Source organism: Muntiacus reevesi, chromosome 6, assembly GCF_963930625.1.
Source record: "Muntiacus reevesi chromosome 6, mMunRee1.1, whole genome shotgun sequence".
NCBI classification, from domain to species: domain Eukaryota; kingdom Metazoa; phylum Chordata; class Mammalia; order Artiodactyla; family Cervidae; genus Muntiacus; species Muntiacus reevesi.
Window position 1 is genome coordinate 62,300,760 of NC_089254.1, and position 24,057 is coordinate 62,324,816.

The 24,057-nt window shown below is 40.8% G+C and overlaps 1 protein-coding gene across 1 annotated transcript in view; it reads right to left on the reverse strand.

Annotated features, from left to right (window-relative positions):
• The window catches only part of GARS1 (glycyl-tRNA synthetase 1), a 42,364-nt gene extending 26,177 nt beyond the window's left edge, over nucleotides 1-16,187 (reverse strand). Inside the window, exons 1-6 of the mRNA XM_065938603.1 lie at nucleotides 15,911-16,187; nucleotides 8,517-8,618; nucleotides 7,540-7,642; nucleotides 6,382-6,523; nucleotides 4,850-4,938; nucleotides 4,360-4,436 (exon numbers count right to left, since the gene is read on the reverse strand). Coding sequence (XP_065794675.1) covers nucleotides 4,360-4,436; nucleotides 4,850-4,938; nucleotides 6,382-6,523; nucleotides 7,540-7,642; nucleotides 8,517-8,618; nucleotides 15,911-16,132 — 735 coding nt within the window. The 5' untranslated portion in view covers nucleotides 16,133-16,187. The remainder of the gene's footprint in view (nucleotides 1-4,359; nucleotides 4,437-4,849; nucleotides 4,939-6,381; nucleotides 6,524-7,539; nucleotides 7,643-8,516; nucleotides 8,619-15,910) is intronic.
• Between the last annotated feature and the right edge of the window lie 7,870 nt (nucleotides 16,188-24,057).

Below are 24,057 nucleotides of genomic sequence, written 5' to 3' on the forward strand. Positions count from 1 at the left end.
GACAATACAGAACTGACCCTTGAACAACACATGTAATTTATAGCCAGCTCTGTTTATCCACAGTTATTCTGTATCTGCAGATTCAACCACTTAAAAACTGTGTAGTACTGCAGAATTTACTACTGAAACACATCACAGTGTTAAGTGGGCTTGCACAGTTCAAACCATGTTGTTCAAGGGTCGACTGTGTGTGTGTGTGTGTGTGTGTGTGTGAGAGAGAGACAGAGAGAGAGACAGAGAGACAGAGAGACAGAGAGACAGAGAGACAGAGAGAGAGATATCACATATATGTATGACATGGCAATCAAAATCAAAATCCAAACTGTTCTCCTGGAACATGTACCTGATGAAACAGAAAGTCAGTGCTCAAACTATAAATTATGACTTAACAAAATAACTACTTCCTGTTTCTGACAACTTACTTGGAAATGAACAAAGCTGTTAAGATCAAAGACACATACACACAAAACCCCTAATAAATCTAAAATTCTGAATGCAAAAGAGAATAATTTAGGTGTAATCTGAGGTGCTTTTCATGTCTTCTTTCTAGTAAGGGTCATGTCTTTAGAAAAGGAAGGGAATGAGAAATGAGGGTGCAGTTGTAACAGTATCAAAGTACAAGAATTCATTTTCTAAACCATAAGCAACAATGTGGAAGAAATGAGTTTCAAAAAAGGAATAAAATATACTTCATATGGCCCAAAATAAATTGGCAGATGAGCCAATAGCCAGAATAAGAAGTTTTTCAATTTAAATAACGAAGGAGAAAATTTCTCAGCTAATGTTGGGAAAGCCAGGTACTGCAGAGGAAAATCAGCAGGTTTAAAAAAATCAAGGCAACAGTGGAGAAGTGTCCAGTAATTTCCAGCAGAGGAAAGCAGTGTTAGGGAGTCCTCAGTTTAGTCACTCAGTCGTGTCCGACTCTTTGCGACCTCATGGACGCCAGGCTTCCCTGTAAATCACCAACTCCCAGAGCTAACTCAAACTCATGTCCATCAAGTCAATGATGCCATCCAGCCATCTATCCTCTGTCGTCCCCTTCTCCTCTCGCCTTCAATCTTTCCCAGCATCAGGGTCTTTTCTAGTGAGTCAGTTCTTCGCATCAGGTGGCCAAAGTATTGGAGCTTCAGCTTCAGCGTCAGTCCTTCCAATGATATTCACGACTGGGTTCCAACATTCCAATATTCCAATGAATATTCATGACTACGACTGACTGGGTGGATTTCCTTGCAGTCCAAGGGATCCTCAAGAGTCTTCTCCAACACCACAGTTCAAAAGCATCAATTCTTTGGCACTCAGCTTTCTTTACAGTCCAACTCTCACATCTATATAGGACCACTGGAAAAACCATAGCTTTGACTAGACGGACCTTTGTTGGCAAAGTAATGTCTCTGCCTTTTAATATGATGTCTAGGTTGATCATAGCTTTTCTTCCAAGGAACAAGCATCTTTTAATTTCAAGGTTGCAGTCACCATCTTCAGTGATTTTAGAGCCTGAGAAAACAAAGTCTGTCACCGTTTCCATTGTTTCCCCATCTATTTGCCATGAAGTGATTACACCAGATGCCATGATCTTAGTTTTCTGAATGTTGAGTTTTAAGCCAACTTTTACACTCTCCTCTTTCATTTTCATCAAGAGGTCCTTTAGTTCTTCTTTGCTTTCTGCTGTAAGAATCGTGTCAACTGCATGTCTGAGGTTATTGATATTTCTCTCAGCAATTCTGATTCCAGTTTGTGCTTCATCCAGCCCAGCATTTGGCATGATGTACTCTGCATATAAGTTAAATAAGCAGGGTGACAATATACAGCCTTCATGTACTCCTTTCCCGATTTGCAAGCAATCTGTTATTCCATGTCCAGTTCTAACTGTGCTTCTTGACCTGCATACAGATTTCTCAGGAGGCAGCTCAGGTGGTCTGGTATTCCCACCTCTTGAAGAATTTTCCAGAGTTTGTTGCGGTCCACACAGTCAAAAGCTTTGGCATAGTCAATAAAGCAGAAGCAGATGCTTTTCTGGAACTCTCTTGCTTTTTCAATGATCCAATGGATGTTGGCAATTTGATCTCTGGTTCCTCTGCCTTTTCTAAATCCAGCTTGAACATCTGGAAGTTCAAGATTCACATATTGTTGAAGCCTGGTTTGGAGAATTTTGAGCATTACTTTACTAGTGTGTGAGATGAGTGCAGTTGTGTAGTAGTTTGAACATTCTCTGGCATTGCCTTTCTTTGGGATTGGAAAGAAAACTGACCTTTTCCAGTCCTGTGGCCACTGCTGAGTTTTCCAAATTTGCTGGCATATTGAGGGCAGCACTTTTGCAGCATTATCTTTTAGGATATGAAATAGTTCAACTGGAATTCCATCACCTCCACTGGCTTTGTTAGTAGTGATGCTTCCTAAGGCCCACTTGACTTTGCATTCTAGGATGTCTGGCTCTAGGTGAGTGGTCACACCATCATGGTTATCTGGGTCATGAAGATCTTTTTTGCACAGTTCTTCTGTGTATTTTTGCCACCTCTTCTTAATAGCTTCTGCTTCTTATAGGTCCATATTATTTCTGTCCTTTATTGTACCCGTCTTTGCATGAAATGTTCCCTTGGTATCTCTAATTTTCTTGAAGAGATCTCTGCTGCTGCTGCTAAGTTGCTTCAGTTGTGTCCGACTCTGTGCAACCCTATGGCCAGCAGCCCACCAGGCTCCTCTGTCCATGGGATTCTCTAGGCAAAAATACTGGAGTGGGTTGCCATTTCCTTCTCCAGAAGAGATCTCTAGTTTTTCCCATTCTATTGTTTTCCTCCATTTGTTTGCACTGATCACTGGGGAAGGATTTCTTATCTCTCTTTGCTATTCTTTTGAACTCTGCATTCAAATGGGTATATCTTTCCTTTTCTCCTTTGCCTTTTGCTTCTCTTCTTTTCTCAGCTATTTGTAAGGCCTCCTCAGACAACCATTTTGCCTTTTTGCATTTCTTTTTCTTGGGGATGGTCTTGATCCCTGTCTCCTGTACAGTGTCACGAACCTCCATCCATAGTTCATCAGGCACTCTGTCTATCAGATCTAATTCCTTGAATCTATTTGTCACTTCCACTGTATAATCATAAGGGATTTGATTTAGGTCATACCTGAATGGTCTAGTAGTTTTCCCTACTTTCTTCAATTTAAGTTTGAATTTGGCAATAAGGAGTTCATGATCTGAGCCACAGTCAGCTCCTGGTCTTGTTCTTGCTGACTGTATAGAGCTCCTCCATCTTTGGCTGCAAAGAATATAATCAATCTGATTTCGGTATTGGCCATCTGGTGATGTCCATGTGTAGAGTCTTCTCTTACGCTGTTGAAAGAGGGTGTTGGCTATGGCCTGTGTGTTCTGTTGGCAAAACTCTGTTAGACTTTGCTCTGCTTCATTTTGTACTCCAAGGCCAAATTTGCCTGTTACTCCAGGTATCTCTTGACTTCCTAGTTTTGCATTTCAGTCTCCTATAATGAAAAGGACATCTTTTGGGGGTGTTAGTTCTACACTCAGCCTTACTTATTCATACACAAGGTAGAGCAAATCTTACTTCTTATATGAAAAAAAAAAAAAAGAAAAAAAAAGCATTGGTTGGGTTTTTTTTTTCATCCAAGGAAGTAAATAAAATTTAAGAGATGAGCTGTGGATTTCATGATCAAACATGGTGCTGGAGAAATACTTTGCTTAAAAGGATAAATGAGCTGAGAAGTCAGCAACATTCACATATAGGCATGTGACCCTCCCGGGGCAAAGGTATGCAGTATTCATCAATTTTTAAAGCAGTTTGTGGCCTGCCAAAAAGGGTAAGAACTACTTCTGATATAGAAGGTATTTCTGCATTTGGCTAAAAGTCATAATAGATGATCTCAATGCCTTCCCTAAAACTTGTCAACTTAAATATAAGACTAAAGGTCTACAGGAAAAGCAGAGGCCTGCTCCATCAGGTTCTAAGAATAGCACATAGTCAGGGACAGTCCAATCAGAAGTAGATCAAGTGGCTGATGAGACAGTCTCACACAGATGTCTGCCCCAAATCTCCACACTGAACACTACCCATCGTTAGACATTGTCCTGGTTTTTGCTATTAAATTCAGAAAACTGGTTTCTGAGGAGAGAAAACTAATTTCACTCCTATTTACACTGACTTGCTAGTTCAACAGAAATAAAGGGCTAACCATAAAACACTGACAGAGAAAATAAAAACGCAAAAATAGATGATACGAAGGACAGAAGGTAAGCTCTCCTTCTTTACTATTGAGACCAGGTCAGCACAACATGGAATTCAAGTCATCAAATGCTGAAAAGAAAGACAGTGCCTACCTGGGTTATCATGATAACGTCTCTCAAGTACTTACCCGGACCAAGACACTTTCCATCTCTGATTTCTTCTCAGCAGAACACTTCTTATCAGACATCAATTTCTGTAAATGAGCTGCAAGAATAGTGTTGTACATGTCAATTTCAATCAATGGGAAAAAAGAACAACGTACTTTTGAGTTTCAACACTGGGCAGGGAAAAAAATTAACCCAAGGATAATGTTCTTAATTTATATGAATCCTACGGCTGATTTTACAGAGACAGGCATGATACTCTCTTGATTCTTTTGGTGACTTAGAATTTCTAATTATCTGTACACATGTGTGTGTGTGTGTGTGTATATATATATATATTTCTTTTTGTTCAATAAGGGACTTGTTCTATATACTAAGATCTGTGCACTTTATTCTTTGTATATTATGTCCCAAGAAAAAAAATGTAAAAACTTGAGAGAAAAGTTTAATCCAAATCCTTTGCTTTGATCAATCCTGCTTGAAAAGGTGTTTACCTGAGATGAAAAGCCATACCTTTCAATAGATGGTCAGCACGGAAACACTCTCCATTTTTTAAATCTTTCACCATGAAGTCAGCAAATTTGTCTACATGGCCAGAAGTCCTAAGTTAATATCAAGTCAATTAGTCATTTTCATACAGCTTAACACATAAATTTTACCTTTTAAGACAACCTCCCATCTACATATTTATCCATAGCTTACATCTGTGTATCTGACAGATGAAAGCTCCCATATCTATTATGGAATATCCCATGGTAGATAAAAATGTATGCCAAAGAAAATTCTTCCTTAAATCAATTCCTACCTGCTCCCCAAGTTCTCCCTTCCCTTAGGAAAAAATATATTAACTAGATTATACTTTTTCACACATTGTCAATCAAGGTCTGTGCTACTTTTCAGGATCAGTGACTCCACACCTATCCCATTATTATTAGTGATCCAAGCAAAAGCCAAAACCATGGGGAATTTGGCTAGCCAAGAATTTGCGAGAACTCAGTATAGACACTGAACCTTAAAGAAAGAGCTTTCTGCCACTGAAACCTGTAGGGACACTGGTGTTATTGCTATGTGGCTCCTACTAGTGGAGCAAGTAGCTAATAGGTTGTCCTGATCTTTTAGATCTATCATCAAGAATTCAACTTATTTTAATTGCCTGAAATTATTGAGAGAGGGCCTAAAGTACACAAAAGGCTCCGCTGGTGACTCAGATGGTAAAGAATCTGCCTGCAAAGCTGGAGACCTGGGTTCGATCACTGGACTGGGAAGATGCCATGAAGAAGGGAATGGCTGCGAACTCCAGTATTCTTATCTGCAGAATTCCATGGACAGAGGGGCCTGGCAGGCTACAGTCCATGGGGTTGAAAAGAGTCAGACATGACTGAGAGACTAACACTTTCATTTTAAAGTACACAAATAGTGAAAGTTAGCTCTTTAATAGGCAATATTAAATGAAATGATGAAAAAGAGTAACAATTCCTCTTTCAGTTTCATATCTGAGAAATCCTGACCTGCTTTCAACAATGTTGGCAGGAACAATCTACATTTCTGCATTGAAATGTCAATACAAATGATAGTATTTAATTTAAAATATGTAGACAGCTTTGCCCAGAACTTCTATGAATTTATACTAAAGAAATCACCAGGATATAAAAAAAATTCATCTATTAGGATGTTCAGCACAATCAAAACTCAGAAACTAAACTTAAACACCTATACTAATGCACCAGCTAAGTAAATTATGCCACATCTGTAACAGAGAATACTATTCTGCCATTAAAAATACTCTTGAAGCTTATTGACATAATGTTCACCTATATTAGGTGAAGAAAAGCACTGTGCTACTACTAAACACCACACTATGCTACTCCTAAACTTAAAAAGAAAGGATAAATACAACATTTTAAACTGGCTATCTGTTGGTAATGACTATATATTTTGTTTTTATTTTTCAGATTTTCACAATGAACATGGGTAATTTTTTTTAATCAAAAAGTTACTTAAGTATATAAATTAAAGAATTTCAGCCTTCAAAGTAGAAATCTTACTTTAAAACTGACTCAGGGGTGAGCATGGTACAATCAATCTCCAGGATCTGTTCCTCTTGAATAAAATGCTGCCTCCAGGTCTGAATAATATTGTTTTTCAAAGCACATCCAACTGGGCCAAAATCATAAAGACCACTAACACCTGCAAAATGAGAGGAAAGCGTACTCTACCTTATCACTCTGAACAAATCAAAGCAAGAAGATATCAGAAACTTGAAAGACTCACATATTCCCAAAAAATGTACTCAAGCCAACACTTCAAATCCCCCAATACTAAAGACTCTTATCTCCTACTAGCTGACAGAATTTTAAACTGAAAAGGTCTTACTCCATTTACTATTTCTGTATGTGAAGTCTGAAATTTCAAGTAGGATTACAAAAACCTAAAATCGAAAAGAAGTTTTTCCTTATGCAAGAAACAAAATGAAAAAGCAGATTATAGTTTTCTGCTATAGAAATGAGAAAATTACTTGCTGCATCAGTGGAATAACAATGATGCCCAATACCCCATTCTCCAATCTAGTCTTGGTATTTGGGCCACTATTTAAATCTCAAGAAATAAAACATTTAGAGATCTGTTCAGACTAAAAATCAAATCAAGTTTTGGTGGCAAAGTATTGAAAGTTTAATACTGCTGCAATAATCTCCATTACTTATGAAAAATATCAGTGAATTATATTTGTCTATATGAATTCATGCAGTGTTCAGAGGGATGTAGAAATGTATCTGCATAGCTAAGAAGAATGTGTTCACCTGGCACATGAGTAACAGAGTAACTAGGGTTCACCACTGCCCGTGTGGGGACGGCACAGTACAGCTGGCCAGTGCTACAAATGGCCCTCTACTACTCCCAAGTCTCCACTGGGATTTTAAGAGGAGTCTGATACGTACATGGATACATCAAACACCAATATCTGGCTACCCCTCCAACTCCGTAAGTCCTAATGGAAAAAAAGCCGTCTTCAAGAATAAGGAGGGTAGAAGGAAATAAGAACCGATATCACACCAAATGAATGACTAACCAAATACATGCAAGGTATCTATCCTCTGCTTTGCATGACCTGATACAACGAGACATCAACTGGCAAGTCGTGCTTTTCATTTAAGAACCATATTAAAGCCACTAACAACACGCTTTTTCCTTCATTAATCCCCTACCTCCATAAATAGCAAAAGCTTGATCATAAAAAAACCTCCTCTTCAGGGTATCTTCCATTTTTGCTCTGTCTACAACATCATCTTTGGGCTGCAATGCTAGCTCCTATAAGAGATTTTTAAAGAGAAAATATGTGATTGAAGGAGTGAGTGGGAATTTCAGTTTACACACCTAAATTTACTTTATTCTTCAGAATTCAATATAAAATTTATCAGACAAGATTTTCATACCCTTAAAACAATAGAAACCTTAGGGGTTTTTCCCTCTGAGTTACAGAAAAGATACCTTTACTTAACTATTTAGGAAAATGTATGACTATTTCCAAGATTATAAAACTAAGCTTACTTAGATGCAGATACTGATAAGCAGTATCTAAATTTTTAGAGGATCACTGTAGTGAAATAGTGACTTAAAACTCCAAATGAGGCATTCTCTAGCTTCCCAGTGGTAGGACTGGACGCTATCACTGCTGGGGCTGAGTTCAACCCCTGACTGGGGAACTAAGATGCCACAAGCTGCGCAGCTTGGCCAAAAAAAGAAAAAACTCCAAACGATTTCAGTTTAGTGATGTGAGATAATTTGAAAGGTTTGCGAGCAGGTATCAGGTGAATAAAACTTTTCCTTAAAAGAAAAAATTTTAAAACAGCATAACCATTATTTGTAAATATAAAAGAATTCACCAAGAAGAACACAATTGCCTTTCAGGGAAATTCATGGAACACAAACCAGTCTAGGTTTTTTGTCTGGTGGGAGAAGGAGTAGGTTAGGGTGAGGAACGTTTTGTAGAAAAGCTGACATTTTGAATCACACACTGAAAGGAAGGAGTCTTCCAAGTAGAGAAGGAGGAGAAGGCATTCTGGATAAAGAGAGATAGAGCAACTTTTAGATTTTTTTCTAGGTCTCTCCCACCCACAGGGACTAAGTAAAGATGAGCAATTCTACACCTACTTACGTTCCTTTCCAAGGATCCAAGACTCACCTTTGCTTCCAGAATCCTCTTCCGGGCTTTGAGCTCAGCTACTGCCTTTTCTACATCTACTTGGGGTGCTTTATCTTCTTTGAGTTTCCGTACAAGATCTCCCTAGCCAACAAAGAGAATCTGCAGTCATGACTGGTTTCAGAAGTAAAGTTAGAAATGTGCTTTTCAGCATGTCTTTTAAACAGTATCTGTGCGAGAATGAGGAAATTCAAAGGTTTATTATGTGAAAGGTCATTATGAATACTGTAGGTCTCTGCCCTCAGCATGTATAATCTAAATATATAGACGGGTACATAAAATAAATACACTTGCAGAGTGATTATTACTGGTTTGTTTTCTTTATGGGGAGGAGATGCACAGAGGCAAGAAAAGCACTGATCAAAAAGTAAAAACCCTGGTGGTCTACTGGGTAATAATCTGCCTTGCAATTCAGGGAGATGGGGGTTTGATCCCTGGTCAGGAAACTAAGATCCCACATGCCGCAGGGCAACTAAGACCACGTGCTACAATTAGGCAGCATGCACTCTGCAACTAGAGAAAACCTGCTCCCTGCAACAGAGGTCCAGCACAGCCAAAAAAAAAAAAAAAAAAAGTAAAGAGCAAGGTAAGCACTGAGAACTCAGAAGAACCAATGAATTGATTACCATCTCCTTGATTCTCTCTTTTTTTCTTGCGTACAAAAAAAAAAGACTGTTTTAGTTTTCTGCTTACTTCTCTGCCCATTTGTTCTCAGTCACTTACCTTCCTCTGCCCTTTACTGTTGCATTTTTTTTCCTTGCTAATTTCTTTAGATTACTTTATTCACTTTCAACAACCTACCACCCATTCACTGATTTTCTTACTGTAATGTGGTAGAATAAGTAACCTGAGAGAACAAACAAAATGTTACCACGTGGTCTGGGAAATTTCAAGATGAGAAATTAAAAGGTATCAAATTAACAGAGCCCTGGGGCGCCCAACAGAAGCAACTGCTCTCTAAAGTAGACCTTCCATAGGCCTTTCAAGACTTTCTGTTTAAGATTACCAAAATAATAGGCACAGCTCAAAATTTTAAAATCCACAAGGAAGAAAGCCACCATGAGTAAGACTCAGCAGAAACAACAAATAACAAAATTAGATCCTTTAAAAGTATTTGAATGACCAAACATACTTTTTAAATGCTCATGATGTTTAAAGTAAAATAAAAAGAGGAATCAAAAACATGAGCAAAGAATAAGAGACTATCAAAAACAGTCAGGGGCCTTGGGAAAAAAACCAAGAACATTAGGAAATAAATCACTGAAACTAAAAACTCACTGGACAGTTTAAACAGCAGATCAGAAAGCTGGAGAATTAGTGACTTAGAAAAAAAATTATCCCTGGATAATTTTCATTCCATGGAATGGAACAGAAAAGACAAAGTTGAAAATACAGATAATCAAACACAGAAAAGAGAATGGAAATGTGATACACGTTCTCCTTATTCCCCTCTGTACTTTCAAACTGACTCCTCTTTTCTCTTTCTAAAACCCCAACTCCTTTGAAGGGCCTACCATCATCCTTTCCCCATTGTGGATATTTTCCCAAGCTCCTGCCTACTTTCCTCATTCAGTGAACAGAACTCCCTCTCCTGTAATTCATGCTATTTCAGAATGTCCCAGTTAGGAGGCAAAAAAGCTATTTAAAATTATCTGAACTAAGAACCTAACTCTGCTTATAAACGAGAAATATTTCCCCAGTTTTAACATACATTGAATTTTCCAGGGATGCACCCAGGAAAATGTAATTTAAAGGAAGACTAAAATCAACTATGCATGGGTCCTCAGTCGCTCAGTTATGTGATTTCTTTGTGACTCCATGGGCTGTAGCCCACCATGCTCTGTGTCCATGGAACTTTCCAGGCAAGAATACTGGAGCGGGTTGCCATGCCCTCCTCCAGGGGATCTTTCCAATCGAGGGATCAAACCTGTGTCTCTTGCATCTTCTGCGCTGGCAGGCAGATTCTTTACCACTGCGCCACCTGGGAAGCCCCCAAATAAACTATACCTCAGCTAAAAAAATAAAAAAAGAAATCTTGCTTTGTTCAGAATTTTAGAAAGTTGCTATTGTTTGAAACAAAAAACAAAGAAGACATGTGACTACTGGCTATGCTGCTGCCCTGAGTAAACAATGCAATATATCTTTATCAATGTTCATTAATAGCAACTGTTTTCACAGTAAATCTGTATAGGGGTATAAGCATCTGCTTTGGAGAAGGCAATGGCACGCCACTCCAGTACTCTTGCCTGGAGAATCCCATGGACAGAGGAGCCTGGTAGGCTGCAGTCCATGGGGTTGCTAAGAGTCAGACACAAGTGAGTGACTTCACTTTCATTTTTCACTTCTCATGCATTGGGGAAGGAAATGGCAACCCATTCCGGTGTTCTTGCCAGGAGAATCCCAGGGACAGGGGAGCCTGGTGAGCTGCCGTCTATGGGGTCGCAGAGTCGGACACGACTAAAGCGACTTAGCAGCAGCAGCAGCATCTGCTTACTTCAGTGGAGTCATACCCCCAAACTTACGTAGTGAAATACATATTATTTATTATAAATTACTTTTTATTTGTATTACATTTAGAGCACTATATGTACATATATTTTTCTTATGAAATATGATATTTCTGAGACATGAATTTCATTACAGGGTAGTAATGAATTTAAATATGTGGTATAAAAGGGGACACTGAGTCTGAAATCACTGAGAGTCACTGAGTTGGTTCTTCTTTTCATTCTCTTATTACATACAAATAGGTCTGGTCTGTTATTATACTAACAGCTTTTATTATCTTGATCTCTCTAGCTAAAGCAACATCCTCAGTTACCTTCTAATTTTAACTTCTTTAACACAATATCTGAAATCACCCCATCAATGGACTGGCTTAATTATTTACATACATTTTATCTGCCCCTGTCATTATACAGCAGGCTCCTTTAAGACAGGAACCCTAGAATGTCAGTTCTGGCACTCAAATATTTCTTGCCTGATATCACAACCTAAACCTAGCACAATCCCAAGCACTTAATACTTGGTAAATATCTACTGGCTTAGTCTTTACACATTCAGGGGTTCTTTTCCCTTACTCTACCTGTCAGAACACTTGTCTCTTAAAGGTTCACTAACAGTGCTTTTTGATGGGATAAGAACCTATGAGAGTCTGTGTTCTGAAAAGAAGGTGGCAAGCAGTTCTTTTGAATACCTACCTTTGTGTGTCAAGTACTGGCACTCCCATCTTTTCTTCTGGAGCTTTTCAAAGGACACTGGGCAAGCAAGGCCACAAGTGGTAAAGGTAAGAACTTAAAATTCATTTTCCTGAATCATTTTTTCCTGTTTTTTCAAGTTCAGGCATAGAATGAGGCACACATACATACATTTAAGGAGACGCTCACTCTCAACAGAAGCAGTGGGAGAGTCAGGAATCCTCCACTGAGTTAATCATCTCCGAAAATCTCAGTCAATTAAGAACATAATTGACCTATAGGAGTGGGATGAGGAGGGAGATGGGAGGGAGGTTCAAAAGGGAGGGGATATACGTATACTTATGGCTGATTCATGTTGAGGTTTGACAGAAAACAACAAAATTCTGTGAAGCCATTTTCTGTGAAGCAATTTTTTGTACAGCAATTCTGTGAAGCAATTTATCCTTCAATTAAAAATAAATTTTTTAAAAAAGAAAATAATCGAGTTTATTCAAATAATGGAATAATTAAAACCATGATTTATAATGATCTAATTCTGAAAACAAAAGTTGGAGTTGATCTAAACATGGAAAGAAAGTACTTATGGATTCCTAATTTCTAATTATTTTCTCTCCTCTTTCTTCACCACTGACTATTGTGTGTGTGTGTTGAATGAGATCAATGTGAAATATCAATATTTCTAAACTACCTTTAAGATACATCAACTAGAAGCTTAATTTCTGCGTAAATTCTTACCATAAAGACATAGATTAGAACTAAAAGTCTATGTTTATAAAATGAAATCATTACAGATGAGAAATCATTCCAACAGACCTTTTTCATTCATCCTTCATACATATCTTGGTGCATATTCAGTCAGCCAAGGAAAACAAGAAAACATTATTTAACGATGTTTAACTTACTACCTATGGACTGAGAGGGTTCTTGTTAAGATTAATAAACTAATTTCAGATTCCCAAGTGTTTTACAACTATTGACAAAAACTTCATAAATGTATCATTTGCCCTTTGTGGATTAAGCAAGAGCTTTAATGGGCACTCTTAGTTCATAAAATCAAAGCAAAGAAAAATCCAGGGCTCTAACATATCCCAAGACTGACTTTATTGGCCACAAATACCATCAGTTGCTTTTTTGAAGTGACAGTCTTACTTCACTCATTTTATAGAAAATGAACGAATGCCCAAAACCCAAGACTGAATAACACTGTCTGTCAGGCATTTGAGTATGCTTCATTCTTGCAACTCAGTCATAAGTGCTTTTCCTCAATCAACACACATGAGTGTGCTTTATGCATACTTCCTCTTTTGTCACACAATATTAAAAAGATGTGTACACAGAGGTCTGAATTTAACAAAATTAGTAATTCTTACTGCTTTTTCAAGGACACTCTAAAGCAAAACTGAGAGAGGATTTTTTGGTTTGTTTTCAGTGTGAGACTGTGGTAGAGAACATGAAGGCTACTTGGTAAGTGCTGCAAGCCAGCAGTTTTATTCACCACGCTTCGCACCATCAGTGCAAATGTCCACAGAGTGAAAGATGCCAATAACATCTTAATTTTATCATGAAAATGGTTTTGACCCTGGAGACCTCTAAGGGTTTGCAGACCATACTTTGAGAACCGCTGCCCTAGAGCCACTTCCCAAACAAGACACTCCAGGATATGTTCATCAGCATGGTGGTGGCTGTGGCGGTGGGGTGGTATCAGAACATTTTTCTAATATAAAAGACTGTTCTTTATTCTGAGTTATGGCTTGTCCTATCTTAGGTATTAAAATATATTTTCTGTTATGAAATAAAAGGGGAAACCAGATGGTAGTTTCTTGATTGCACTGCTTTTTTATTTTAAATGCCCTTATTTGGCAAAATGGGGCTTCCCTGGTAGCTCTGTGGTAAAGAATCTGCCTGCAATGCAGGAGAACCGAGTCTGATCCCTGGGTCAGGAAGATCTCCTGGAGAAGGAAATGGCAACCCACTCCAGTATTCTGGCCTGGGAAATCCTATGGACAGAGGAGCCTGGTGGGCTACAGTTCATGGGGTCACGAAAGAGTATGACACAACTTAGCAACTAAACAACAAATCTGGCAAAATAAAGTCTGGCCACTGTATGCTAATTCCCAATTTTTTTAGCTCAATGCCCTAGGGTGTCCTTCATCAAACAATTAACAGTTTTCTAGACGCTCTGAGGCCCTTTTATAAGCTCCAAAACTAAATTCTTCAGGAAATAACTAAGAATATGCCATGGTGAAACACATTTCAGCCAGTCAACAAACCAAATCCGTAAAAAACAGCAGCATTCACATGGCATAGCAGATTGGCAAATTTATACGAACTAGCTATTTATTTGAAACACATGCCACTAACGAAACCCATTATTAAGCACCTTCCAAATCCCACTCCAAGGATGCCTTCAAATTGCACAAATTTCACAGTGGAAATTATATCTCATTTCGTCGAAAACATTAAAAAAAAAAAAAAGGGTTAACCAGATGATCTTTAAATTCCCTTCCAGTTGATCCTGAAATCAGTGCAATTCAAAGTCCCAGGTAGTTAACTGATTTATGTGTGGTCCTGAAAAATTAGGAAAAGAAAACACAAACTGACTTACATAGACTAACTTGCATATTTGGAAAATAGCTTGAAGTACCAAATATCGAGCAATCAAGCCAACATAAACAATACACAAGACAGTAATAATAGCGGAAGGCTATTCCCCCATCAAAGTTTACTTCAGTTAACTAGTTCCAAAGTCTTACTACAGATGGATAATGTGCACTGCAGTTCCAGGCTAACGTGGCAGAGGGAGGGGTTTGGGTGTGCGTTTTTCCAAATTAGATGTATTCTCCCTTCTAAAGTGAAGGATATGAAGAAAGAGGGGGAAAAATAGTTGAGAGAGAAAAGACAAAGGAATCACACTTAATTTTATTTAAGGAGGGTGTGTGGAGGAAGATGGAGAATAAGCATTCATAAAGCTCTGATATAAAGAAAAAAGAATAAATTAAGCCCACAGTAAAACTTCAAAACTAAACAGGATAGAATCAATCAGGCTTAAACTAGAGAAAAGCAGATAAAGTGGCAGAATTTGCCTAATTTTCTGCAGCGCTGCCCCAATGAATTATTTCTGAGAGAAGGATCCACCCTCCGTAGCCAAGGCAAGTTATTGCATCAGGCGCCGGTGCTGGAGAAACCCGTTCGGTGCTTCCTACTAGGTCATTTACTCTTGGGGTTCTATTCCGAGCTTCTGGTTCTACCTGACTGGATGTGAGAATACCCTGTCCTCTCTGAATTCTGATGTCCATGCAGCGCCCTAGGAAAAGGAGGCCTGGATTAAACCACCAAGCTCTCCAGCCCATGAAACCTCCCTCCCTTCCGCAAAATCAAATTTCAAAATGTTCCATACGAAGGATGGCTGCCTTCACCGATTAACTCAGGAACATTTACAGCCTCCCACGTTTACGATCTGAAAGCTCACTCGTTTCAAGTGGCCTTTTCGGAAACCAGAAAATGACAGGAGCGAAGGATGAACTCACATTATTAGAAGAGAGAAAGTTCAAAACCTCCCCTTATCCAGGTTTCAACTATTTTGCTTTCTCAGCAGACCATCCGGCTAACTAAGCACCGAATGAAGATGTCAAGGAGGAAACAATATTTAAAGCATCTTGAAGATTAAAAAAAGAGAGTCAGGCGGTAAGAAGAGAGAACCCGCATCCTCTTTGGCTCGTAACTGACCAGCTAGGAATTAGGGATCTCGCCACCCAGGAAGCACAAAGAACATAGCAGGGACAGGAAATCTAAAATTGAGGTTATTGAGCTAGGACAGGGTGGAGAAGCTAAGGGTTACAGATCCCAGCGTCATCGGAGAGCGAAGAGGCACAGCAGTAACAAGGACTGCGAAAGGAGAACAGATCGCGAGAGAAGGGACGCAGGATGTTGAGGGATCCGCGGGAGTCACCCAAGGAGAGGGACCCACGGGAGGGAAGGTGGCCGGCGCACGCGGGGACCTGAGTCCAAAGTGAAGGAGGCGAGGAAGATGCCTGGAAACCAAGGGCTTCCAGAGAATGAAAGAGACGGGTAATCGATGAGGTGGACCGGTGCCCGGGAAAAAGAGAGAGAGAAGATGAGAAGGAGGGGACCAGGGGGGAGGAGAGCCGGGGCTGACTGCAAAGCGCAGAATGCCGGTACCTGCTGGCGCACGGCTAGTCTGAGAGGTGCCAGCACCTCCTCAGCCCCGGCGCCGTCCATGCTGCTCCGGGAGGCGGCGGCGGGGAACGAGGTCGGGGTGCGGGCGGGCTTGCTGATGGGCCGGCAGGGCAGGAGCGGAGGCCGGGCCGGGAGACCGGGTGGCGGCGACAGCAGCAGAGCGGCGCGGGCAGCTCGAAGCAGCGCCGGACGCAGAGAGGGCATGAGCCGGCGGCGCTGGGAGGTCGGGAGGGGGCGGCGGCGGAAGCGGCGCGCGCGGCCGGGCCGGGAGCATGATGAAATCGCCGCGTAAACGCCGCGGCGCGCGCAGCCGCACACTCCCCACCCCGCGACGCGGCGCCGGGTCGCCACCGGCCGATTCGACACAAAACCCCGGAAGGACCCGGAATCATTCAGAGCCCCGAAAGGGCTTGAGCCGCCTTGGGCGCGCAAGAGGGCTGTGGGGTCCCAGGTAGACCCCCGGTGAACAGATTTGCACAATGCGTTAGTGGACATTTAAGGACTCAGCCCCGTCCGAGACACGCGGACTGAAACTCACGAGGACCTTCAGAGCACGGGCTTGTGGAGGGGCTCTGGCCGACCCACGGGAGTACACACTTCTGTTTCCGTTCTTTCGCCCCCTGGTTCTTGAAGGGTCATGTCCGACTCTGCGACCCCATGGACTGTAGCCCGCCAGGCTCCTCGGCCCATGGGATTATTCAGGCAGCAATACTTGAGTGGGTTGCCTTTTCCTCCTCCAGGAGATCTTCCCCACCCAGGCATGGATTCCGAGTCTCCTGCATGGCAGGCGGATTCTTTACCACTGAGCTACCTGGGTAGACGTCAAAACAGAGACTTAGACTTAGTGTTGCCCAAGCTCAGATGATTCTCAGATAAGGAAACAGGTCAAGAGAAGTGAATGATCTGTTCATCTTCACCCATCCATGCCTTCCCAATGTCAAGACAAAAGCTGAAGAAAGGGAGAAGAGGAATGATAGATTTATTTGAGGAGATCAGTGCTGCCCATCCTTTGCTGGGCGAACAAGATTTGAATCAGCAAAGATGAGGAAAGGTAAGAGGCAAAGACATGAGAAAGGATGGAAGGCGACACTGTGCTGGGGAGTGGAGAGGAGCATCCAGGTGTCCCGGCTTCGCTCTGCTTGGCCCTGCCTCAGCCGACCTGACTCATGGTTAGGCCCCAGATGATGGACCCTCTGGAAGTGGCTTCTTCTCTCCCTCGGGCAGGTTGGCTGAAAAAGCTGGATTCTGTTTCCGCAGAGAGAATAGAAGAATAAGGAATGTGTTAATTTTAGAAATAGCATTACACACACCCACCAGAATGCCTAAAATGGAACTGATGGAAAATGCTAAGAGATGCTCAGGGACACTCCCACACAGCTGAGGGGAATGTGTATTGGTACTGACTTTGGAGGGTGGTTTTGAGGGTATCTCCTGAAACCAACCCTACACACCTTAGTCCAAAGTGAAGGAGGCGAGGAAGATGCCTGGAAATCAAGTCTTCCAGGGAGTGAAAGGGATCATGGGCAAGAGGACCCGTGCCCAAGAGTGTACAAGAGTACACAGGCTCAACAGACTGAAGTCACCTTTCCCAGAACTGTGAAAACTTCATATTACTTCTCCTCTTTCAGCTTGTGTTTCTAGAGAAGTACAACAACTTAGCATAAGCAGAACAGGTACAGAATGTTAAACAATTTGTATTCTTAAAACTTTTATTTCAAGATTTAATATTTTTGGATAGAATATATACTTTCATTGAAGTATAATTAATTTACACTGTTGTGTTAGTTTCAAGTGTATAGCAAAGTGATTCAGTTATACATATATATATATTTTTTTCAGAGTCTTTTCTATTACTGGTTATTGCAAGATACTGAATATAGTTCCCTGGGCTATCCAGTAAGTCTTTGTAGTATAACTGTTTTATACACAGAGAATATATTTAAGTTTGTTAACCTGACATGAAACTTAAATATTGGGCACCTGCTAGATGATACTTCATTTAGTACAAGTTTTGATATTTATTAATCATAATTTTTATTTGGCTTTACTTTATTTTAACAGGTAATTTTATATTTTTAATTGAAGTATAGTTGATATACAATAGTGTCTTATTTCCAGGTGTACAAGATAGTGATTCATAGTTTTTAAGGGAGAGAGGATGAGCTGGTTGGATGGCATCATCGACTCAATGGATGTGAGTTTGAGCAAACTCCAAGAAATAATGAAGGACAGGGAAGCCTGGCATGCTGCAGTCCATGGAGTTGCAAAGAGTCGGACACTACTGAGCAACTGAACAACAGCAACAGCACTCCACTTATAGCTTTTTATAAAATATTGGTTATATTCTCTGTATTCTACAATATATCCTTGTAGCTTATTTTATACATAATAGTTCATACTCTTAATCCCTTGCCCTTATATTGCCTTTTTATCCTTCTCTCTCCCTACAGGTAACCACTAGTTTGTGTTTTATTTGTTGTTGTTCATTCACTAAGTCTTGTCCAATTCATTGTGGCTTCCCTGTCCTTCACTGTCTCCCAGACTTTGCTCAAATTCATGTTCATTGAGTCGGTGATGCTATCTAACCATCTCATCCTCTGCCGTCCCCTTCTCCTTTTGCCTTCAATCTTTCCCAACATCAGGGTCTTTGCCAATGGGTCAGCTTTTTGCATCAGGTGGGCAAAGTATGGGAGCTTCAGCTTTAGCCCATCAGTCCTTCCAATGAATATTCAGGGTCGATTTCCTTTAGTACTGACTGGTTTGATCTCCTTGCAACCCAAGAGACTCTCAAGAGTCCTCCAGCATTACAATTCAAAAGCACCAATTCTTCAGCACTCAGCTTTCTTTATGGTCCAACTCTTACATCTGTACTTGAGCCTGTTTCTTTTTTGTTATAGTCACTAGTTTGTTTTATTTTTTAGATACCACATATAAATGGTATCATACAGTATTTCTCTGACTTATTTCACTTAGCATAATATCCTCCAAGTCCATCCATGTTGCTGCAAATGCAAAGTTAAATTCCTGTTTGTGGCTGAGTAGTATTCCAGTGTACCACATCTTCTTTATCCATTCATCTGCTGATGAACACTTGGGTTGCTTCAGTATTTTGGTAATTGTAGATAATGCTTCTGTGAACATTGGGGTCTGTGAACAAGTATTTTTCTCAAGTTTGTCTTTTTGGTTTTTCTTCAGGTATATATGCAGGAGTGGAATCATATTGTAGTTCTAGTTTTAATTTTTTTTGAGAAAACTCCATTCTATTTTTCACAGTGGCTGCATCAATTTACATTCCTACCAACAATATACAAGCGTTCTGTTTTCTTCACATCCTAGCCAACATTTGCTATTTGTATTCTTTTTGATGATAACTGTTTTGACAGGTGTGAGGTGATACCTCATTGATAGGTTTTGATTTGCATTTCTCTGATGATTAGCAGTGTTGAGCATCTTTTCATATGCCTGCTGACCATCTGCATTTCTCTTTGAAAAAATTTCTGTTCAGTTATTCTGCCCATTTTTTAATCAGGTTTTTTTTTTTTTGATGTTGACTTGTATGAGTTGTTTATATATTTTGTATATGCACCCTTTGTCAGTCATATCATTTGCAAATATTTTCTCCCACTCAGTAAGTTGCCTTTTTTTGGTCAGTGGTTTCACTTGTTATGCAAAAGCTTTTAAGTTTACTTTTGTCCCATTTGTTTATTTTTGCTTTTATTAGGAAACAAATAAAAAAAATTGCTATGAATTATGTCAGAGTGTTCTGCCTATATTTTCCTCAAGGAGTTCTGTGGTTTCTGGTCTTACTTTTAGGTCTTCAATACATTTTAATTTAATTTTGTATAGGGTGTGGGAGAATGCTCTAATTTCATTCTTTTATTAATACATGTAGCTGTCCACTTTTCCCAAAACCACTTATTGAAGAGATTGTCTTTTCTCTGACGTATATTCTTGCTTCCATTGTCATGGATTAGTTGACCACAGCATGTGGGTTTATATCTGTGCTGTCTATTCTATTGCATTGAGCTGTCTGTTTTTGTGCCAGTACCAGGCTGTGTTAATTAACTTTATAGTGTTGTCTAGAGTAAGGGAGGGTGATTTCTCCAGTGCTGTTCATTTCTCTCAAAATCATTTTGGTTATTTGGGGTCTTTTGTGTTTCCATATAAATTTTAGAATTATTTGTATTTTTAAATTTTTTATTTCAAATTTTGATATTTATTAAGCATCATTTTTGGAGAAGGAACTGGCAACCCACTCCAGTATTCTTGCCTGGAGAATCCCAGGGACATAGGAGCCTGGTGGGTTGCTGTCTGTGGGGTCGCACAGAGTTGGACACGACTGGTGACTCAGCAGCAGCAGCAAGCGTAGTTTTTGGCTTTATTTAATAGGTAATTTTGATTTTATCTTAAAATTTTTAAATATGAAAATCAATTAAAAATTTTAGATATACTCTTATTTAGATTTTTATTAAACCATGTTTAAACTCTGTACAGTTTGGATACAGTTATACATTTTTAAATTCTTTAGATCAATAATGTCACATCCATGTTCATGTGAGGATAGTCTTATTACTGTTCTCCAAATCTGTCCTTTCTTCCCTCCAGTTCATCGTCCCTACTTCTGCCTCAGTGATTATTTCTAAAAGGCAAAGCTGTGCTTCATGCACCTCTCCTCAGGATACTTCAATAGGTCCACAAGGACCTTAGCAGAATTTCCTAAGTGGTTTTCCTTAGGCATCTTAACCACTGGACCACCAGGCAAGTCTCCTCTCCAGCTTTTTGATGACTAGTACCAACGGCCAATGAAGAGACGAGTCCTCCCACCATAAGCCAAGTGAGTGAGCCATCTATGAAGCAAGGCCTCCGGCCCCACTCCAGCCTTCAGCTGGTTGCAGCCCCAACCAATGTCTTGACTGCAACCTAGTGGAAGACCCTAATCCAGAACCGCCCAGCTAAATAGCTCTCAAATTTCTCACCTAGAGAAACTGTTAGGTAATAAATGTTGTTTTTTAAGGTGATAGATTTTAGGGTCATTTGTTACACAAAAACAGATAACTAATACAGGGATCTTCCCTGAGTCGACCATACAGTCTGTTGTCTTGAGAGGTGAGTGGCCAATCTGTTGACTTTTAAAGGACCTTGTGAACCTTTGACAGTGAGAAGTCACAGCAGTGACTATAGTGTCCTCCCTGGATCTCCTTACTACAGAAGAGCCAGGCACTTATCAAATAGTCATTCAGTAAACATTTAACCCCTGAGAAGCAGAGGACTCCAAGGCTTGATTTTTATGGGTCTTCTGCACTTAGGTACCAGCAGCAATAGTGGAGGCTTAAGCAGGGAGGTGCCCTGAAAAAGATCCTAAATGTAGGAGGAGTGAACACAGGCTATGATCCAGCTGGGCTGGCTTCCTTATTTCTCTCTCACTGGCTCTTTTCTGGCTCCCGTGTGTATGTGTGTGTGCTAAGTCTCTTCAGTTGTGCCCGACCCTTCATGACCCCATGGACTGTAGCCCACCAGGCTCCTCTGTCCATGGGATTCTCCAGGCAAGAATACTGGAGTGGGTTGGGTTGCCTTGCCCTCCTCCAGAGGATCTTCCCAGCCCAGGGATCAAACCCACGTCTCCTGCATCTCCTGTACTGCAAGTGAATTCTTTACCACTAGCACCACCTGGGAAGCCCTTTCTGGCTTCTGAGTCATTAATAAAGTTCTGTCTCAACCTCCAGCATGCCCAAGCAGAGATTTGTTTCAGCCTCTGTCCTTTAAAAACTAGGAGGCAAGGTTCTGAGTGATAATATCTTTGGCTGCTTCAGAGTCATTTATCACCAGATTAATGTCTGTTTTGAGTTTACTGATGTGGAAGCATCAGGAGGAAAGAGAACCGCTGCCCTTCCCTTCCCTCCTTGAGTCCTTGGCATAGTTAAGGGAAGATTTTATCTTCCGACACTGTTAACTTAGGGGTGATGGGGGAAGATGCCTACCCAGGGGCTTGGAACATGAGGAGCAGAAGTGGCTACAGTGGCAGAATTTTCTCTGAGATGGGGAACCAAGGTCTGTGACTCAAGAAATGGAGACCAGCAACTGTTCCCAAACACCGTCCTGGTCACAGTGTCAGGGTCTTGGTGAGACAGGCTTATGCAGCACCCCTAGGGAGGCTGGAGGCAAGACCTGAGACTCCTAGTCTTTGAAACGATTCCTGTGTTCCAGCTTGGCACACAAGGACCAAACTGCTGACCTTCAAGGAACTTCTGAAGACTTGCTCAGCGAATGTCACAGCAGAAAGAAGTCACCCCCCCCCCCCAACTCTTGCATACTGCTTAAAAGCCCCGGCACCTGTCACATAGTCAGTGACATTTACAAAGTGCCTACTTGGTGCCAGACATTGTTCTAGACACTGGATGGACAGCAATGAACAGACAGACTTTCTGTTTACAAGGAGCTTATGTTCTTTGGAACCAGACTGGCAAGATAAAAATGAGCTGACTAGTAAATAGTTTCAGACAGTAATAAAAACTCTAAAAATAATAAAGTGGAAAAATTATATTAAATATGACCTGATAAGGGTGGTGTTTAGGTAGGTGGTCAGGCCTCTCTGAGGAGGCGACAGTTGAGGGATATAAAGATGACAAGGAATTAGCCATGAGAAGACCTGGAGTAATAGCACGTGCAAAGGCCCTGAGTTATGAACCTACTTGGCCTGTGTAAAGAACAGTAAGAACACCCATGTGTCTGGAATGTTGGGAGTGAAGAGAGAAGTATGAAATAATATCAGAGAGGTAAACAGAGACCAGATCATATAGATCTTGTTAGCCATGTAAAAATAAACCATTTATTTTCAGTGCAATGGGAAGTCATTGAAACATTTGAAGCAGAGGAGTAAATGGTCTGATGTGTCTTTTAATATGCCTGGCTGTGTGTGGAGATTGAACTAGAATGAGACAAGAGTGGAGATGGACAGACCAGTTAGAGGTAGTTACCTGTAGTTGCCTGTTCAATTGCCTGGATCAGAATAGTAATAGTGGTGATATTGAAAGAGGTTGGGGCGTTTTAAGTTTCTATTGGAGTATAATTGATTTACAGTATTGTGTTAGTTTCAGGTTTATAGAAAAGTGAATCAGTTATATATAAACCTATATCCTCTCTTTTTTAGAGAAAGGGATTTAGGAAATGTTCTAAAGGTAGAGCAAATCAGACATGCTATAGATAGTTGTGTTGGAGGACAAAGGAGAATCAGGAAAAGCAAATAATAAAGATGGACTTGTATGCCAGTGGGTATATTTCCTGGTGTGGAAAAAAAAAATGGGAGAGGTGCAGGGTTCCTGCTTCCGAGGACAGGAATCCAAAGCAGAGGCCATAGATTAGACCTAAGGATGAATATGGTGATTAAGGACAGAAGAAGGAGGTGGAGAACGTGAGAGGCAGACAATAGGGGTAAGGGACTCCCCTTGTGTTGGTTTTTCTGTGAAGGAGTAGGTAAAGTCGTTTGTTGAATGTGAAGAGGAGGGTTGCAGTGCTGTAACGAGGAGGGTGGAGAAGGTTTGTAAAAGCCCTTGTGAAGAACAGTAGAGTAACCCTGTTGTGGCGGGCAGGGACTTCCCCGGTGGCCCCGCGGTAAAGAATCCTCCTGCAATGCAGCCGGTGCAGAAAGCACAGGTTCGATCTCTGGGTCAGGAAGATCTCCTGGAGGAGGGCATGGCAACCCACTCCAGTATTCTTGCCTGGGAAATCCCTTGGACAGAGAAGCCTGATGGGCTACAGTCCATGGGGTGGCAAAGAGTCAGACTTGACTAAAGCGACTTAGCACGCACGCACACACCACCCCCCACTAAAATATGTTGAAATCCTAACCTCTGGTACCTCTATATGAAATCTGCAGGTTCTGAGATTACCCAGAGCGTCTTTTGTTCACCACCTGGGTTAAATGACCCCAAAGAGAGTTAGAGTCAGAATACGAGGGAGTAGTCCCGCGTGCTGGACTGAGTCCTCCAGGATGCAGACGTCAAGACAGGGTGAAGCGCGCAAGGATTTTATTGGGGGGAGCACCAATGTGACAGGAAAGGAGGAGGGAGCGAGGGAAGCCGGGAGAACCACCTGACCACAGGGAAGTCTGACCCCACGGGGAGGAGAGAGGG